The sequence below is a fragment of the Mesoplodon mirus genome (genome assembly GCF_964341445.2).
Source record: "Mesoplodon mirus genome assembly, chromosome: 1".
NCBI classification, from domain to species: Eukaryota; Metazoa; Chordata; class Mammalia; order Artiodactyla; family Ziphiidae; genus Mesoplodon; species Mesoplodon mirus.
Window position 1 is genome coordinate 20,820,374 of NC_138976.1, and position 20,643 is coordinate 20,841,016.

Sequence of the window (20,643 nt, forward strand, 5' to 3'; positions counted from 1 at the left end):
AACATTTTTAAAGGCTCCAATAGGGCTTCCCTGGTGGTGCAGTGGTTGAGAATCCGCCTGCCGATGCAGGGGAAACGGGTTCGTGCCCCGGTCCGGGAAGATCCCACGTGCCGCAGAGCAAGTAGGCACGTGAGGCATGGCAGCTGAGCCTGCACGTCCGGAGCCTGTGCTCCGCGACGGGAGAGGCCACGACAGTGAGAGGCCCGCATACCGCAAAAAGAAAAAAAAAAGAAAAGCTACAATACCCAAAACATAAAGGAAAAAATTTATTTAGAAGACTCAATCTATGATAATCACAAAATGGCTGGACAATCTCTGTCTCCCTTCCACACTAACCATCCATCCCATGGAACAGCAAGGAAGGTCAGACATTCCAGCATTCTGCAACACCTGGCTGCTGCAAAATTCTATGGAGACTCCTTGTGGAACAGTAGTTTCCCATCTCTTGTGTCTCTCCCTATCATAATCATGCAGGAAGCAAGTCTGGCTGTGCTATTTCTTATCATTGTCTGTCACCCATCTGCAACATAATATTGAAAAAGTAGTTCCCTTTCCCCCAGAAGGTTGAGGCTCAGCTACAGGGGTAATTCTCCTGGGCACACAGTCATGATTTAGGCCGACTCAGTGACTTCAACAGGCTTAATCATGTGATCAGGTTTGTAGCCAGCTGCATAATGCTCCCACATCTGTAGATAGAGCCGCTCTAGCTCCATCGTGTATTGTTTGGTGTTGAACAGAGGGCTAGATGTTCTCTGCTTCCAGACTTTGCCACGAATTTTCTTCAGGTATTCGAGATCAGTTCCCAGTTTCACAGCTATCTCTTCATATTCTTGTCTATTTTTAGCAATCAGCTCAAGACAGCCTAAACAAGTGAGCTGGGAAGCTGCAACTCGGGAAGCAAGAGTCTCTCCTGGCATAGTCACCATGGGGGTCCCTGCCCAAAGGACATCCATCCCTGTGGTGTGTCCATTACAGAGTGGAGTGTCCAAGCAGACATCAGCCAGCTGGCCTCTCCGAACATGTTCCTCTTTAGGAGCAACAGGTGAGAAAATGATACGGTTCGGGGGAAGGCCCATATTTTGTGCGTACTGTTGAATATTAGCTTCTCCTGCTGCTGGAAAACGCAACAGCCACAGTACACTATTGGGAACACACTTCAGAATATTTGCCCACATCTGCAAAGTAGATGGGTCAATTTTGTATAACTGATTAAAGTTACAGTACACAATGGCATCTTCCGGTAACCCGTACTGAGAACGTGTGGTTACAATAATGGTACGGGGCACCTCCTCTCCAGTGGCAGCCTTATTGTTGATCAGGGTAGTTGCTAGTCCATTGCTAATACTGAATCCATTTATTGTTATCTGAATTTGTCCTCTGTTAATCATTTCAATAACTGCTTCTGAAACAGTATTCATAGGAATGACAGGCATATTAAGAGCTGTATTACTGCTGTCTGCGTTGTCTTCTCCATCAGGACATTTCATCTTGACTATTTGCACATCTGATAGACTATCAAGAAATGCTTGGAGGTCGATGCCATTCAGCACAATCCGATTGTCATAAATGTGCCCATTGGACTTAAAATCGATGATGGCTTTTTTCTTCAGGTGAGGGAACATATTAGCATGATCACCAATAAAGAAAGTATGGGGCATATAAGCCAGCTTCTCAGAATACTGCTCAGCAACTTCAGCAGGTGAAGTTTCCTGATCAGTGATGATATAATCCATGAAAAGTGCGCCACTAGTCCCAGGGTACCCCAGCCACATTGCCTGAATAGGAGCTGGCCTGAGAGCAAAGAGTTCATTTCGAGCACCCTTGGTATAACCATTCATATTTACAAGGATGTGTATACCATCTTGATGGATGCGATCAGCTGCTTTCCCATTGCATGGAATCTGAGAAAGATCAATGAAATGATTGGCTTCTGCCATCACCTTCACTCGGAAGTTTGTGCCATCATGTGGGCTCAGGGCATAACAGAATACCTCAAGTTTATCAGGATTGTGCATGCCTGGAATAGACTGCATAAGATGAGAAGTAGGATGATTCCCAAAGTCAGAACTCACGTATCCTACACGCAGTCGACCATCACTGAGCTTCAAGTCTTTTGGATGTTCATACGGTGGTTTATGAAGGACACTTATATTGTCCAAGCAGAGGTTCCCATGCCTCTCAGCAATAGCCTTCCTGAAGCCATGAGAAAGAGGATAGAGCATACTATGATGAGGCTGCACAGAAGGCAACCTCTCCTTCTCCAACTGGTCAGCCACAATGCTGACCAACTTCTTCATTCGCTCATCATAGTCTGTCCAATCACAGACAACCTGTAGGCAATAAGCCAAATTACAATAAGCGTCAGGAAAATCAGGTTGAAGCTTCAGAGCAGTGCGATAAGAAGCAATTGCTTCTGGAATATTCCCTGAATCCTTGTGAATGGAAGCCAGACTGTTGTGGGCACCCGCAAATGCAGGGTTGATCTGAATGGCACGAGTATAACACTGCAAGGCTCCCTGAACATCCTGCATCTCCGTTAGAGCGTTTCCCATATTACAGTAGGCCTCAGCAAAGGTAGGACTGATTCGAATAGCCTCCTTACAATGCATCAGAGTTTCCTGCAGTTTTCCCTGCTGCTGCAATACACTTGCTAAATTTGAATGGGCAATAGCAAACTCTGGGAAGATTTCTAATGCTTTACGATACAAGCTAACTGCCTCTTCAATGTTTCCCTGTTCTCCTTTGATATTGGCTAGGTTATTCAGAGAGTGTGCATGTGTGGGACACAGCCGGAGAGCTGTATTATAACAATCTTCTGCTTCGGCAACACTGCCCTTCTCTTTGAGAGCATTGGCTAGGTTGCAGTAAGCATCAGGGAAATGTGGTTGCAATTCAATAGCTCGCCTGTAGGTGTCTATTGCCAGATCCATCAGGCCTTGCTCAAAGTATACACAAGCCAGGTTGCCATGTACCACTGCGTGATTTGGACTCAAGCTTAGGGCACGAAGGTAAGCTGCCACAGCTCTGTCAAAAATCCGTGCCTCTTTGAAGACATTTCCTAAATTGATATAAGCATCCAGAAAATTGGGGTCAAGGGTGACAGCCTTTTCCAAGTGATGAATTGCAAGCCAAATCTCCCCCTGTACATTGAAAACACAGCCAAGATTACTCCAAGCTACTGCAAAGTTCGGTTGCATCTCAATTGCTTTCAAATAACATGCCTTGGCTTCTTCCAAGCCACCCAGGGAATTGAGCACGTTCCCCAGGTCACTGCAAACACAGTACAAATCAGGATTGTACTGAAGAGCAGAGACGTAAGCTTGTACTGCTCCTTCCATGTCGCCTGCTGCTACCAAAGTGGCTGCCAGGTTAACATAACCATTGATGAAATCTGGTTTGAGACTCAGTGCATGCCGGTAATGCTCAACTGCTTCCTGCAACTGCCCTCTTTCCTTGTACACATTCCCCAAATTCGAATAGGCTTCTGCCAGGAGAGGGTTCTGTTTAATTGCCAGAGTACTAAAGTGGGCAGATCTGTCCAGCCTTCGACACTGGAAGTGTATAGATGAAAGTAATAAAAGTACACTAGTATTGTCTGGCTCTTGTCTCCAGAGCTGCGTGCAGTGTCTCTCAGCTGCCTCAAAATCTCCTGCCTGATATTCTCGATGTGCCAACTCAGCTAAACCTTGGAAGGAAATCATACGTTTCGTTGGTTCTGTGCTGTCGGCCACGTTGCCCACGGAAGACGCCATCTGGAGCTTCTGGAGAGAGTGAAAAAAGGGGGTAATTGAGTCCCGCTGCCACCACTACTGGTAAGAATGTTTCTAGAGGTAGCAAATACGAGGGCAGCCGCTGTACCACTGCTTCGGCAGGCTTAAGCAGCGGCAACAGTTACAGGCACCGAACCTTAGGAACTATGGTTGGCCATCTACCTCTCACGCTCTTGAAATCTTAATTCTTAGCCCTGCCCTCTTCCACCATTTTTCTCCTAATCAGGGAATAAAAATTACCTATCCATTTGCCTTAGAAGAAATCAAATGTCAGTAGTCCAAACACTTTTTTAAATTTTGTTTTCTGTCCAGTTGGAAATGAAATACATGATTGACTTTCCTTCATCATTCATACAGTCAATGTGGAAAACATTAGGGCCGTGAATTTCAATACAGTAAGATGAGAAAATTTTAAATTGGCCTTCCCAAACCACTAATAAGTAACCGATGTTGTATATAATGCTAAAATCTTAGAGACTGAGTTTGATATTTTAAAAGTTCTGAAAACATTAGCTACTTTCTCCTCATCATATTTCTCATGCCTCAAACCTGAGTATTACTTTTTAAAAATAAATTTATTTATTTTTAGTTTGGCTGTGTTGGGTCTTCAATGCTGCCTGCAGGCTTTCTCTGAGGAGAGCGGGGGCTACTCTTTGTTGCGGTGCCCGGGCTTCTCATCATAGTAGCTTCTATTGTTTTTCCACAACCCTATGGGTTCCTTTTTAGGTCCTACAAAGAACCCTAGAAATTATTTCATGTAATTATAGGTTTTTGCAAAATTGTGAAAATTGAGATATTTTAACTTCCATCAGGTAAGACCAGCGTCTCTTTCTTTGCCAGTTTTCCTTCTACCATATTCCGCTACGTTGGATCATATTGGAATGGCCACAGGCATTTTTGAAATCTGGCTAAGGAGATTTTTTCTTTTTCTTTTTTTTTTTGCGGTACGCGGGCCTCTCACTGTTGTGGCCTCTCTCGTTGTGGAGCACAGGCTCTGGACATGCAGGCTCAGCTGCCATGGATCACGGGCCTAGCCGCTCCACGGCATGTGGGAACTTCCCGGACCGGGGCATGAACCCGTGTCCCCTGCATCGGCAGGCGGACTCTCAACCACTGTGCCACCAGGGAAGCCCTAAGGAGATGTTTGAAGTGAGGCTATTATGTGATTTCCAGACACCACATGTAATTGACTATGTACTATCCCATTACAGGAATAACTTCCAGTACTCTTACTGACTACTCTACTGACTTAACTAGCACTAGACACAGAAGCGAAAGGACAAAAACCACCTTACAGTATAGCCATGTCTTGCACTTCACAGCTCTCAAAGCATGTGTGTTTGAAGAAGAAAAAAAACTGAAAAGTATAAAACCAGAAGGTATTCTGTGGAAAATTATTTTAATCATCAGGAATGTGAAAGATAAGTCAAAGATTCAGTTCTCATCAATGCCTAGTTAAAACGGAAATTTTCTTCTGTCAAGAATATACTCCAGGGGCTTTCCTGATGGCACAGTGGTTAAGAAGCCACCTGCCAATGCAGGGGACACGGGTTCAAGCCATGGCCTGGGAAGATCCCACATGCCTCGGAGCAACTAAGCCCATGTGCCACAACTACGGAGCCTGCGCTCTAGAGCCCGTGAGCCACATCTACTGAGCCTGCGAACCACAACTACTGAAGCCTGCGTGCCTAGAGCCTGTGCTCTGCAACAAGAGAAGCCACCGCAATGAGAAGCCTGTGCACTGCAACAAAGAGTAGCCCCCACTCGCTGCAACTACAGAAAGCCTGCGCACAGCAACGAAGACCCAGCACAGCCAAAAATAAATAAATAAATAAATAAATAAATAAATAAATAAATAAAAGAATATACTCCATCAATAATGTGTGTAATGGAATTGTGTGAATGAGTATTTTATCAGAATTCCTGTAATGCACAAACCTTTAGCAGTACTGAAATCAGTAATGCATTTATAATAGTAAATATTTATGAGGAAGTAATCCATAGAGGTTTTCTCAAAGTTAACAAGGAAAATAAATGTTACATTATCAATAATAAATTGTGACGCTGAAGTAAACTTTTCTAAACTATTAATAACTAAAAGCAAACTCTAATCAACCATGTTAAAAGAAATCTATGTCTATAAACTACAAAGTTTATTTCTTAAAATTTTATTTCTAAAACACATAAACTGTCATATGAGGAGGCAGTTAAAGAATATACAGCTACAAGAGTGGGGAAAAAGTTTTATAGAGACACATCTGGCAGTAGTTAATTTTCAAATGTCATTTTTCTAGATTTTGTGACACCTATAGTATTGATATTTGAAAGCATTTAAAAAATTGTAATTTGAAGATTTGCCACTTCCAGGTAGAATAAAATATTTTGAGGCAAAACAACGTTTCCACTGAGAAAGACAAAAAAAGCTAAATAAAATAGCCAGCATTCAGTAAACAGTTCTAGACATACTAAGAGATAGAATCATATGATTAAATTCTAAGAAAAGAACAGACAATACAAAAATATTTATATAAGATCTTGTGTATCTTTATCAGGAAAAGTCTTTATCAAGAAAAGACTTTAAAATCATCAGAATTAATATTATATTTTATTTATTTGTATATTTTATTTATATATAGATATTTATATATTTATGTAAAGAACTTAAAGATAAAGCCCTAGTTAAGGCAGTGACAATAGCAGTAGCAGTGGGAGTGAAAAGAAATGGCTATATTCAAGCATATTTAGTCAGTAAAAGTCCAAGATCAAATGTCTGACTGCATACATGGGATGGATATGCGGAGTGGGAAAAATCAAAGTTAACTATAGAGGTTCTAGTGAAGATGGGGTTGCCATCACCCAACCCAAGGGGTTGCGATCATCCCCAAGGTCTAGGGGACTCAAAGGGAAGGTCATGGTTGAGGAACAGTTAATTGCTGGGAAAATAAGACTCCCAGTCTCTCCATCTCCTTATACTAGTTTTTTTTTTAAACATCTTTATTGGAGTATAATTGCTTTACAGTGGTGTGTTAGTTTCTGCTTTATAACAAAGTAAATCAGTTATCCATATACATATGTCCCCATATCTCTTCCCTCTTGCATCCCCCTCCCTCCCACCCTCCCTATCTCACCCCTCTAGGTGGTCACAAAGCACAGAGCTGATCTCCCTGTGCTATGCGGCTGCTTCCCACTAGCTATCTATTCCTTATACCAGTTTTGTTCTTCTGCTCATATACGTAGCAGCATTTCATTCAAGGGGAAAGTCATTGATCTGACTGGTCAAAGTAAACACCATAGTTCAAGGCACATTTACAGTGGTTAGTTCCTCCACAATTTAGAAAGTAACGTTCACAATTTCCCTCTTCCTACACCGCGGAACACATTGGCAATTCCTCCAAAGTTTCCGCTCCATAGAGTGGACCAGAGATGACGTTAGCCCAGAACTGAGAGCTTGGCCTAGAGCTCTGGCATAAGTTATGACCCAACCCAGCTCTACAGAGAGCTCTGCATGGAATCTTGTCTCAGCCATAATAATGTGATTCTGTTTTTCATTTGGTTTTCTTCTTTGCTTAACTTTCCCTGGCCACTCTGACAAACAAAATTTCAGGCATTCCTGGGCCACTCACTAACTTTATTCCATCTAATGTTATCCAGAGTCCCAAGAAAATTACTAACAATAAAGGGGGAAATTTGGAACATGGTGAGTTTTAGGTGCCTGAAATATATAGGTAACTGAATCCAGTTAAGTAGCAAATTATCTGGATCTCAAATATGCCAGGAGAAGAGCAGACTAAGCTCAATTTAATGTACTCTTACTGGAGACACATGTAAATTCTGGGTCAATTTTGAAAAAGTTAAAAGCACATAGCTGAGATTAAAAGAAAGAAAGGAACACCTGCATGTTTCAGAAAGTAACAGAGAAATTAAATCCAGAGAAATAAGAGCAGACTGATGTGTATGGGTTCCGTTCCTTAGTATAGGCCTTATGTAAATAGGGGCTGGAGCTAGAAATCTAACATTACCTTGAGGCCAGGAATTTAGACTCAGGATGGAACAATATTGAGAAGTTAGTACAGATATCCTACAGAAATTTCATGAGGAACTGCTTAGTCCATTAAGAGGGCCAAGGGAGGTGGTGAGGAAGATTGATATCTCTTGAAAACCTTCAGGTACAGAAAACATCAACACCTCTGAAAAGTAGGCCTGTCCTTCCCAGAGTTGTGATGGCCAGGTTGTCACTAACCTGTAAGGCCTTGTAGGAATCAGAAACTGCAAGGAGAGTAATTCAAAGAAAAACAGATGCAGGATGGGTGTGGCAATAAATCCTAGGACCCTATCAGAAACAAAATTAAAACCACTCTAGAGGGAAATTTTAACAAACCAGGGCAGAGAGTATCCTAACCAGAATAGAATAATAATTCTGAGGCAGTTACTTTACTTATTTAAGTAATATTCAACGCATTTCCATGGCCAGGCCCTTTTGAAGAATTCTAAAACATATACAAACAATTCATTTACATCTTATATATCCCACCATCCAGAGCAAAATTCACTTAAGAACTGCACTGGTGGAAATTGGGCAGCACTATGGAGAAAATAAAAGGTGTTTACCATCAAAAAACATGAAGGTAAGAAAGAGAATGTCTAATTTTTTAATTATCCTGTGGTTTCTTGAAATCTCTTGGAAACCCACAATAGAGAAACCTAGGAGGAAATGAAGATTTAAATATTTAGAGATTTATCAACTCATCTATAAAAGCTTTATTAATCTCTTCTTTTAATAACATTCCTGAGAGGTATAAATGTGTCCAGTGATACTGTTGAATAAGCCTGAGAGAATTTCAATTGTTTACTATTCTTGGTCAGCTCCTAAGACCTTTCAGGAGCGTCTTGATTTTCATGGCCTCATCCAACAAAAAGCAGGATATTTTACAGAAAGTCCTGGTCCACTTTTTGGCTTGCTTTTGTGTTTATGTTTTTGGTTTTTTCACATTGGGCGGTACATTATGCTACCTATTGCATACTCCCTCATTCATGCATGCATTCATTCAAACAATATTTACTGAGTTGAGACATTTAATTAACACTCAATAAATGATGTTTAGATGAATGAATGCGCTTTTTATCAAAGTAGGTGTAAGTACTGAGAAAAATTACAGAATGTATGATCCCAGCCCCACAATAGCTTATAACTGTGTTGAGGATATAACATACGCTGATGAAATAACTAATATATCATATTGGACAGTTTCTAAGTTCAAAAATGAGTTTTTATAAATAATCAGAGCCTAAGGCGGACAAAGAAGGAACAGTTCATTATAGGTTGAATCTATCAATAAATGTACATTTCAGATGAGATTTGAGATTGACCTCAAAGAAGAGGACTTAGATATATGAACAGAGAACAAAAAAGGCATGGTGATAGCATGTGCATAGATAGTGTGGCCAGTATTTATGTTCTTCATTAAAGATAGTCAGAGATAACCCAAATGTAACTGTTTCCATGGGTCCATTCTCAGTATCCAAACAAAACGGCAAATCCTATCTTAGTAAAACTAATGAAAAACACAGTCTGTAACAAAGAGATTGTGAAGGAAAGGGGGAGAGAAAGGCTTGCATCCCACACCACACAACAAAACTTATTGAATTATTTGTTTAATTTTCTCCCTCTGAAAATTTCCTCTCCCGCTCTCTGTACGTCTCTCTTCTCCCACATCTGGCCACACTCTACCAGCCATCTTTCCAGATCTTTCCAGAACTCTCCATCCTAGTTTCTTTAGGCCACAATTTAAACATCTCACAGGTCTCCAGGATGCATCCCCATCACTTATTCCACAAAGACAAACAAAGGACACTTCTCAGGATCACGTTTCTTTGAAGGAAGAGGTCATGAGGAGTGATTACAAATAATATAAGGTGGAGAGCAGTGACTTAAAATACCATTTTTCAGCTTAGAATGTGAATACAGGGAACTTTGGGAAACTAGAAAATCTAGAAAGGATTCATTGATAATTATTTATTTTCAATGAATAAAATAAAATGTAATCATATGGCTAAACTCTGACAGATGCACTTTTTCAAAAGTTGCTTTCACACACCTTCACTATTGGGATGTTTGATAAACACACCTTTCCTTCTTTACTTTCTTCTTTCTTTGCAGATACTGGCACCAAACTTTCAAACAATAAGAACCTTCCCATAAGTCCCTTGCCAGGCAAGATTAAGGTACAACAATCCAAACAAATTTTTGAAGAAGATAACTGGTTGAAAGCACAGGAAAAGAGCTGGGTTTCTCTTATTCAACAGTCACATAATGAGTAATGTGGGAATTGGTTTAAAAAGTCTCTCTGCATCAGGGGCTAAGGTTAAGATTAGAACTTCTGAGGCCAGAAGAGCAAAATGACTACAACAATCCACATATTTTCAAGAGCCGCCCTTTGGATGTGAGGGATTGATTTTTCCCACTATTTTTTCAGCAACCCAACTGGTGTCTTTATTAAACGACATAAGAGAATACAGTGTGGCCAAGAAGGCTTAGATTTCCTTAGCCCCAAGTCAGATATTCTCCAGTGACTGTCCACTCAAATTAAAAAGAGAGATTTACAAGAGGAAACTGGATACAACTGAGTGTACTTTAATTTCAACCCTTTACCTGAATTATTTGTTTTGTTTGCAATTCTCCGCTGAAGTGCCTACATTAATATATTTTTAAGAACATTCCCTTAAGTTGAAGTATTCATTCAGTATATTCATTTCCTATAATTTAGAAAAGCCAAATGATTTAGGCAAATTCATTTCTATATTGCCACAGCAGTGTATTGTGAACTAAATGACACCTGGCAGTTCTTTACTCAGATACTAACTCAATTAGAAGGCAGAACAAGGATACCTACCCATTCAGGGAAGGAAAGGTCACTTAGCCTCTGTAGCTGTCTTAGGTCTCTTATCATCACAGTAACAAACTGAAGACTAAAAACCATATGATCATCTCAGGAGATGCAGAAAAAGCTTTTGAAAAAAATTCAATATCCATTCATGGTAAAAACTCTCCAGAAAGCGGGCATAGAGGGAACATACCTCAACATAATAAAGGCCATATATGACAAGCCCATAGCTAACATACTCAATGGTGAAAAGCTGAAAGCATTTCCCCTAAGGTCAGGAACAAGACAAGGATGCCCACTCTCACCACTTTTATTGAAGGTAGTTTTGCAACAGCAATCAGACAAGAAAAGTAAATAAATAAAAGGACTCCAAAATAGAAAGGAAAAAGTAAAACTGTCACTGTTTGCAGATGGCATGACACATAGAAAATCTGAAAGACACCATCAAAAAATTATTAGAGCTCAAAAATGAACTTGGTAAATTTGCAGGATACAAAATTTATATAGAGAAATCTACTGTATTTCCATACACTAACAGTGAACTACCAGAAAGAGAAATTAAGGAAACAATCCCATTTACAATCGCGTAAAAAAGAATAAAATACATAAGAATAAATCTGCCTAAGGAGGTAAAAGACCTGTACCCAGGGAACTATACGACCCTGATACAAGAAATTAAAGATGACACAAACAGCTGGAAAGATATACCATGGTCACAGATTGGAAGAATTAATATTGTTAAAATGACCATGATACCCAAGGAAATCTACGGATTCAATGCAGTCTGTATCAACATATCAAGGGCATTTTCCACAGACCTAGAACAAATAATTTTAAAGTTTGTATGGAAACACGAAAGATCCTGAATAGTTAAAACAGTCTTGAGAAAGAAGAACACAACTGGAGGAATCATGCTCCCTGGCTTCAGACTGTGCTACAAACCTACAGTAATCAAAACAGTATGCTACTGGCACAAAAACATTGATCACTGGAACAGAATAGAGAGCCCAGAAAGAAACCCATGCACTTATGGTCAATGAATCTATGACAAAGGAGGCAAGAATATGCAATGGAGAAATGTCTGGGCTTCCTTACGGATGGTTTCATCAATTAATTTGTTTCCTTAAATGGACCATACTTTTCCATGTCTTTGTATACCTTGTGATTTTTTTGGTTGAAAATTTGTCTTTCAAATATTATAATGTGGTATCTATGGAAATCAGATTCTCACACTTTCCCAGGGTTTCCTGGGCTTTTGATTGTTGAAGGCTGTAGTAGTCTGTTTGTTTAGGGACCTTTCCAAACTATTTTTGCAATGACTGTTTTCCTTAGCGTATGTACGCACTGAAGTCTCTGTTCTTTTAGTTCATGTTTAGCTAATGTTTTGACAGAGATTTCCTTGAATTCCTGCACCTAAAACAAACAAAAACAAATATACACAAGCACATCCACATGCACACTCAAAACCACACACCTCTGCCCGTTGTGCAGATTGCTGCATCACTCCTCCAACATTTAGCTGACCTGCATTGAGTTCAGGGCTCAGCCCGTGGTAAAAGCTTAGAGACTCCTCTGGTGTTTTCAGAACATGCATCGTATCTTGAGTATGCATGTGGCTTTCTTAATTTCTCTGGACACGTGTACTTTTTGTAGGTTCTAATTTCCCAAAGAGTCTCCCCCAACTTTGGCTCCTGCATCTTATGTGGTCAATTGTATTTCAATGCACAGTCTTCTGCCCCAGCCATCTGTGCTTTGTTAGTTCACCTTGCACTTTTTTTGAGCAATGACCGCTGCTTTTCCAGACTGTGTTCCAAGTTAGCTAAGACAGAGATAAGCATCTTGTGTCAGTCCTTCAGGTAGCTCCCAGACAGGTTAGAACAGATACATATAATAATCTGAGAGTACGGTCTCTTCTGCTCGCTCCTGAAGCAGGATTGAGGGTCCCATACTAGGAATGGTCTGCTGCTATTTTAAGACTATCACTGCATTAAGACTGCACCACTTAAAGACCATCACTACACTAACAGTGGATGGGGCAAGGGCAAGTAAAACTGCCACAAAGCTTTCCTGCCATTTTCAAATTGCCTCTTCCCTGGTTCAGTATGTGTTTGGTTGCTATAAATCTTTGGCTGATTTCAGGACTAAGAGAAACTCAAAGAACCCCACAGCAAAAAAACAGTATAATCAAACTCTCAGAAGCCAAAGGACACAGAAGGAATCTTTTCTCCCAAAGGAGAAAGAAAAAAGAAATTTGTTACAAAGCAGGGATACTCAAAAAGATTAGAGCTAATTTCCTATATGAAACCACGGAAGCAAGAGGCCAGACATATTTAAAGTGCTGAAAGAAAAAAAACGTCCACCAAGAATTCTATATTTGGCCAAACTGGTTTCAAAACTTAGGGAGAAATTAACGCATTCCCAGATGAACAAAGGCTGAGGGCGTTTATGTTAAAACTTCCTACCACTGCCCTATGAGAAATCCTAACTTGAACCTTCAGGTTGAAATGAAAGGACACTAGACAGCAACTCGAAGCTGTATAAAGAAATAGAAATCTCCAGTAAAGATAAATACATGGGCAAATACTAAAGCCAGTATTGTGTTATTGGCTTGTAACTCTTACTTTTTATTTCTTACATGATTGAAAAAACAAATGCATAAAATAATCATAAATCCATGTTATTGGGCTCACAAAGTATAAAGGTGTAATTTGTGACAACAATAATGTAAAGAGGAGGAATGGAACTGTAGAGGAACAGAGTTTCTGTGTGCTACTGAAGTTGGTTTCAATTGAAATTATATTGTTTTAACTTTAGAATGGTAAATGTAATCTTCTTGATAACCACAAAGGAAATATCAATAGACTATATGCAAAAAGAAATGAAAAGGGAATCAAGAGTTCACCACAAGAAAACCGGCTAAGCACAGAAGTCAGTAATGGAGTAAATGAGGGGCAAAAAATGCATAAGACATACAGAAAACAAGCAGGAAACAGACAGAATTAAGTTCTTCCTCATCAGTAATTTTTGAAAAAGTAAGTGGATTAAGCTCTCCAATAAAAAGATAAACATTGGCAGAATGGACTTTAAAAACAACCACAACCCAAGTATATGCTGTTCGCAAAAACTCACTTGATTTCAAAAGATACAAGTTGCTTGAAAGTTAAAGCATAGAATAAAATATCCCATGCAAGTAGTAACAAAAAAGAAAGAAAGAGAGGAAAAGAAAGGACGGAAGGAAGGAAGGCAGGAAGATAGATCTGGGATGGCTATGTTAATATCACACAAAATATACTTTAAATCAAAAACTATCACAAGAGGAAAAGGAGGCCACTACATGTTGATAACAAGTTCAATCTATCAAGAAGATATAACAACTATAAACATATATGTACCAAACAACCCCCAAATATGTGAAGCAAACATTGACAGAATTGAAGGAAGAAATAGATAGTTCTAAAATAATAGTTGGAGATCAATACCTTGCTTTCAATAATGGAAAACACTTCTAGACAGAAGATCAGTAGAGAGGTAGGGGGACTGAATAACACATTTAACCAACTAAACCTAACAGCCATATATAGATCACTCCACTCAACAACAGCAGAATACACATTTTTCTCAAGTACACATGGAACATTCTCTGGGAAACACCATATGTTAGGCCACAATACAAGTACCAATACATTTTTAAGAAATTGAAATCATACAAAGTATCTTGTTTAGCCACAGTGAAATGTAGAAATCAATAACAGAACCATTGATAGCCATTTCCCATCATGCCTGCCACACATGATATAAAGCAATGAAGGGAAAAACATAATTTACCATTTAGAGAAGTGGGAAAGAGCACATACCATTGACACAGAGTGTGTGCTGTTTCCCGTTGTCAGGGATAGAAATAAATTAGTATCATTTATTCATTAGTGTGTTAATTTCTTGGTCAAGCATGGGGCAGCCAGTGTTTCTGTCTGATGGGAAGATTTCCTATACTCAGTGTTGAGTGGAGCCAACCTTGAAAGGGACATTTTAAAGGATTATACTGTGATGGGCTTCGCAGTACCCTTCCTCCTATGCCAGTATTTAGGCTGGGGTATTTCCATGGCGGGTGTACAATCGTAGGCCCCAGTTCACCAGAATTTAGTTTGACTCGTTTTGTTAATACATTCCCTCAGTACTTTGTCTTTTGTATCCTTTTACATTTTCTTCATTCTTTATTATCACTGCAAAACAACTTTGTTTCCTGTTCAGATGCCAAAAAGTGGATATCAATACCTCCTGAGTTTTACACATCACAGATCAGTTTTGGATATCAGGGACAGAGACAACAGCTATTTCCAATGACTCTGAGACATACTTTGAACATGTGATTAACATGTTGAGTGTTGAAATGTGTGTCGAGCTCATTGTACTTGCTCTAAAAGGTTTCAAACTGCAAAGGTTTAAAAATCTTTATCTTTGAATAGTTTTCCTGTGCTGTCCCTTTGTGTCAGACTGCTAATGTGCAGTCTGGCACCTTCAAATAATGTGGCTTTGTAAACATTTACATGTTGTTTTATCCACAATCTTTTTTTAAAAATAAATTTATTTATTATTTATTTTTGGCTGTGTTGGGTCTTTGTTGCTGAACACAGGCTTTCTCTAGTTGGGGCGAGCGGGGGCTACTCTTCGTTGTGGTGTGTGGGCTCCTTATTGCTGTGGCTTCTCTTGTTGCGGAGCACGGGCTCTAGGCACTGGGGCTTCAGTAGTTGTGGCACGTGGGCTTCAGTAGTTGTGGCTCATGGGCCCTAGAGCACAGGCTCAGTAGTTGTGGCACACGGGCTTATTTGCTCTGCGGCATGTAGGATCTTCCCGGACCAGGGCTCGAACCCATGTCCCCTGCACTGGCAGGCGGATTCCCAACCACTGTGCCACCAGGGAAGTCCCCACACAGCGAATCTTAAGGTCAAAACATACAACTCGATTAACTACACTTCCTCCTGTTCACATTTCCCTCATCTTTTCTTCATCTTCTGTCTATGTATCCTTGGCCCTGTTTATGTTAAGTGCTTTTGCAGTTATATTTGATTGTCTGTATTCCGGTGAGTTACCACAATGCTTTATGAGACACGCTAGGATATAAATGCATTTAAGTTATATATATATATATATATATATATATATATATATATATATACACATACATACATATATATGTAGTTTTCTTGAGTGCAGTGTTTTTTGTTTTCTGTACTGAATTCATTAGCATGGGTCAGTATAAAATTTAGCATAGGTCGACATGTAATTTGTAAACTAATAAAGTCTTAAAAGTGAGGAAATAAGTGTTTTAACTTTAATTATTTATTGTAAAGAGCAGAATAGCATACATAAACAGGTGCCTAATGAAAACCTGTATTCTAATTTGGATCTCTCATGAACACCTATTTTTTTGTTCTTCTAATGGTATGATAGTAGGCCATTTGATTATTTTTATTTCTATGTCTTTAACTTTAGAACAATTAAATATTCGTAAATTTTAAAAAGTATTTTTCTGTATTTGATGGGAGTGGGATACTGGAGAAATGAAAGGTCAAACACCTATTGAGGAATCCATAATTGTCTATATATTGTGTACTTTTATTTCAATAACTGATTTAAAATTCCTAAAAGGATGCTATAGTAAGTTATTATGCCATTTTACACACTGAATTAAGTGAACTTCAGGGAGGTATGAAACTTGCCTAAGGCTATCCAGCTGCCAAGTGGTAGAAGTGAGAATTAAATCCAGGTATACCTATGGCCAAAGTTTCTGCTCATCTCTTTACATCATCCACTTTTAATAGCCAATGCTTTTCTGCTTACAAATATGACTGAGGTTTCCAGACAGTCAACATTGCTTTTTAATCAGATAGAAAAATTACTGTTGCTTCTCTAAAGACATATTCCTTTTCCATTAAGTGACTTTAGTTGTTCAAATAATACTTCCAGACAGTAGTAATCATACAGTTGGAGACTAAGAACAGAACTCAGGGATGTGTCTAGCAGTCAGTAAAGACCAACTGGGCTCACTGATGATACTTACGGTCATTTCCTGTAGACTAACATAATCTTATTAAGAAGACCCTAATAATTCACAGCACTGCCCTTGCCTGATTGTTTGTTCTTCTCCCTCTATCACTCTCTCTTTCCCCATATTATTATTATTTTTGACAATTTTTGGTGAATTAAATTCAGGGATTAGTATTCAGGAGTGCTAGTCACATAAGCAGAGAATCTTAGCTCACACCAAAGGAAGAAAATAGAGAAAAAGTATAAATTATATGAACACACACATATCACACATGTACCAACTATATGTTGCACTTCTCCAAAATCTATTCGGTATCTGCACATTTATTGTATATTAGCAGTAAGACTAGAAATGAGTGTGATGCTCTGTTTACAAGATACAGAAAACAGACCCAAATATGGAAATTACTAGCAATGAGAATGGGGAAGAAAGACTACAACAAGGAATGTAGATGATATTTTTGTTTCTTAGCTATGATGCCAAATATTGAACTTTCAACTTGAGACAAGGAGGCCATAAAAAGTTGTGTTAGTTTCCTAGAGCTGCCATGACAAAGTACCAGAGACTGAGGAGGTTAAACAACAGAAATGTACTCACTCACGGGTGTAGAGGCTAGAAATCTGAGATAAGGTGTCAACAGGATTGATTTCTTCTGAGGTATCTCTTCTTGGTTTGTAGATGCCATGTTTTCCTTTTATCTTCACATGGTCTTCTCTCTGTTCATGTCTGTGTCCTAATATTTTCTTTTTATAAGGACACCAGTCATATTGAATTAGAGCCCACCCATTGGACCTCATTTGACCTCAGTTACCTATTTAAGGGACTTATCTCCAAATACAGTCGTATTACGAGGTATTGGGGGTTAAGACTTCCACATATTAACTTAAGCAGGACACAGTTCAGGTGATAATAGAAGATAAGAGTAATTTAAGCAAGTAAGTAACTATTGTTTACAGTGAGTTGCTTAAGGATATGAATTTACTCAAGAAAAACAAGAAGAAATTACATAACACTGTGTGTTATACAAAGATATTAAATTAATCATCATAACATCCTGTGAGGTGGGCATTAAATTAGACTAAGCAAGAGTAAGCAACTTATCCAGAATTGTTTAGTTGGTACTTTCCAGAATTTAAGCCAGGTATTTTCCCAGTTCCATTCTACGTTATATATTCATTTCATTATTTGAAATGAATTTTGAGTCTTCATTTTGCTTAGTTTCTGAAGCTATATGGGGATAGAATGGAGTTGGATATTTTCAGTGACATTCACACATGGGGAAGGAAATTGAGTCCAGAAGCTTCAGCAATGTTTCCATGGAGAACGCTAACAACAGAACCAGAAACACCGTTATCCTTTTGGTTCAGTGATCTTTCCTAAAGCACTACAAGAATCAATTTTAAGAAGCCCAATGTTTTCCAAACTTTCAGCAATGGGCTCTGTAGGGTCCTCTAACAATATCTAAGAGACTAACTAGTTTCACATTCCAAGCCACTTAAGACAAGGAGTTCTGATTGTTCTCTGTGAGGAAATCAAGTGACAATCATAGCTGGTAATTTAGGGTAGTTTCTTCAGGGCCCAGGCAAAACCTAATACACAAGTAATAATCATTGTTAAGTGCATCTTTGACAAGGATTCATCAAGTATCAAAGAGGTCTATAAATTGGGAGAAATTATGATCAAAGACAAACATAGACCACAGACATTTAATTAATGCTCAATTATTTATGAGTTTAACTTTGGTTAACCTCATTTTCCTTCTTCTAGACAATTTCCAATTCATCTCCACAAAGAGACCAGAATACTTACCTTCCAAAACAAGATTTATTGTGTTCCTTTAATTCAAAGCATACAGTGACTTCTACATTCACTCCACCAAGTTTTGCTAGGAGAGAAAAGGAGACATTATATTTTGTCTTGAATTACATATGCCACCATACTTGACTTAGCCCATCCTACTGGAAGCACTTTGACGCAGATCCTACAGTCTTGTCTTACATCCTCTACGGAATCAAGCCAAGGGAATCACACATAGTTACAGCTGGAAAAACGTTTGTTCTGGGTTGATACTTTTAGCCTTTACCACCAAGACTTTATCACCAAGATCTATCTTTACAGTCTCTAAACAGGAGACCTTCTTGTCTTCCGTTTTCATACTGACAAGGAAGGTAAAGGGAAGAACTGAGAAGTACCCAAAGTCAGCTAGCAGCCAGCACAGATAAATCATCTGTGGAGATATTGTTTCTTTCAAAAGATAGAAACATAAGAGGAAGTCCTAGTGTTTGAAACAATTGTGCATAATAAAATTCCATGAAAACTTAGAAATCCAGATGCACATCAGTAACATATTGGCTAAATAAGCTGTTATGTTCATGCAGTGGACAAGTGTACATACATTAAGAAGAACGAGATACTCTTTTCTATGAGATTCTCTTTTCACTGAACTCATCAGTGCTGCAAAAACAATGTTACAAAATACTTTTTCTTTAACATTATATCAGGCATCCTCATCTTGTCCTGCATTTATTGCCAGTGTTTCTAAAGTTTATCATTTACCTCTTTCTCTTTTAGACATACAATTTCTTCTTATTTTGGAAGCATTCATCGATCCTTATTTTACTCTTTCTTTTAAATTACAAATGAATATTGAATTTTATAAACTATATTTTGGGGGATATTTCAAGTGATTGTATAGTTTTGCTCTCCTTGGGCCTTGTTATATGGTAAATTATATTTTGTTATTTTATATATGCTATTTATTATATATCGTATTATGTTTACTAATTACATTTATTATATTATAATTACATTACAATTAAGGTAGCATTTTGTTTTAGATAGACAAAACAACCAGTGGAATAGGAAGCATCTTAAACAGATGCAAGAGCATAAGGGAATTGAGATTAAAATAAAATTCACATTTTGGATCAGTAGCAAAAATTATTCAACAAAAGTGGGAAAATATGGCTATCATTACTAAATTCTAGATACAGCAACTAGTTAAAAGTTAAAAAATAATGAAACTGTAAAAGTATCAGAAACCTGGGAGACATGAAATAAAGTATTCATGAGGAATACCTTTCTAAGATACAAAGAAAAAAGGATACATTTAATTATATAAGAATTAAAATTTGCCTCATGGCAAAATGCACTACAAGGTCAGAAAACAAGCAAAAGAAATTGGGAAATATATTAAGAAATGGATATGCTTTCTTTACAACTTTTGAGAGAAGCACATGTTTCTTTTTCCTTTAACCTGTTATGTGGGTATTAATGTATAATGTAAGTGCACAGTTCCTTTCCTTTAACCTGTAATGTGAGATTTAATCTATATGGTAAGTGCGTGGTTCCTTTCCTTTCATCTGTAATGCGAGTGTCAGCATGCGGCACTGTTTCCAAGCACAGACTTTGGATGTTCCTGTACTGGTCCCATCACTGACCATCCACAAAATCTTACAAATGTTGCTTCACTTTCCTGGGGGTTAGAGTCTTAGCTAAGAAATGGAAGCAAAATAGAACTTTCCCGCAGGGATGATAGAAGGTTTAAAGGAGTAAATATGTAAGTGACTTAGCACAGTGCCTAGTACAAGAGAGATCAATAGAAGTACTTACCAATTCTTAAAGAGACAGATGAAAGAAATAAAATGTGGTGATTTCAATCTATTGATATATATTCTTGACTTTAAACTACCTTTTCATTCATTGGATGACCTAACTTGCTCATGCTTTTTCTTACTCTAGTGAACTTGGGTAGCTAATATCATAGTTTAAAATTTTTGCCTTTATATTTTACAAGTAAATTTGACCTGTAAATTTCTTTTTCCTTACAGTCCTAATCTATTTTCAGTATTAGGATTATATAGACTTCATAAGATGAATAAAGGAGCATTCTCCCTTCACTACTCTCTAGAAGTTTTTCTTTGTTAATATTGATGTTATCTGTTTA

The 20,643-nt window shown here is 38.4% G+C and overlaps 1 protein-coding gene across 1 annotated transcript; it reads right to left on the minus strand.

Moving 5' to 3' along the window:
• Positions 1-495: 495 nt before the first annotated feature.
• Positions 496-3,809, minus strand: LOC309799779 (UDP-N-acetylglucosamine--peptide N-acetylglucosaminyltransferase 110 kDa subunit-like). Its single transcript, XM_082613313.1, has one exon. The coding sequence runs from the start codon at positions 3,750-3,752 to the stop codon at positions 612-614; it is 3,141 nt and encodes a 1,046-aa protein (XP_082469439.1). The 5' UTR covers positions 3,753-3,809; the 3' UTR covers positions 496-611.
• Between the last annotated feature and the right edge of the window lie 16,834 nt (positions 3,810-20,643).

What these genes read in the sequence shown, in the direction of transcription:
- LOC309799779 (XM_082613313.1), bottom strand. Translation starts at nt 3,752, where the DNA reads ATGGCGTCTTCCGTGGGCAACGTGGCCGACAGCACAGAACCAACGAAA.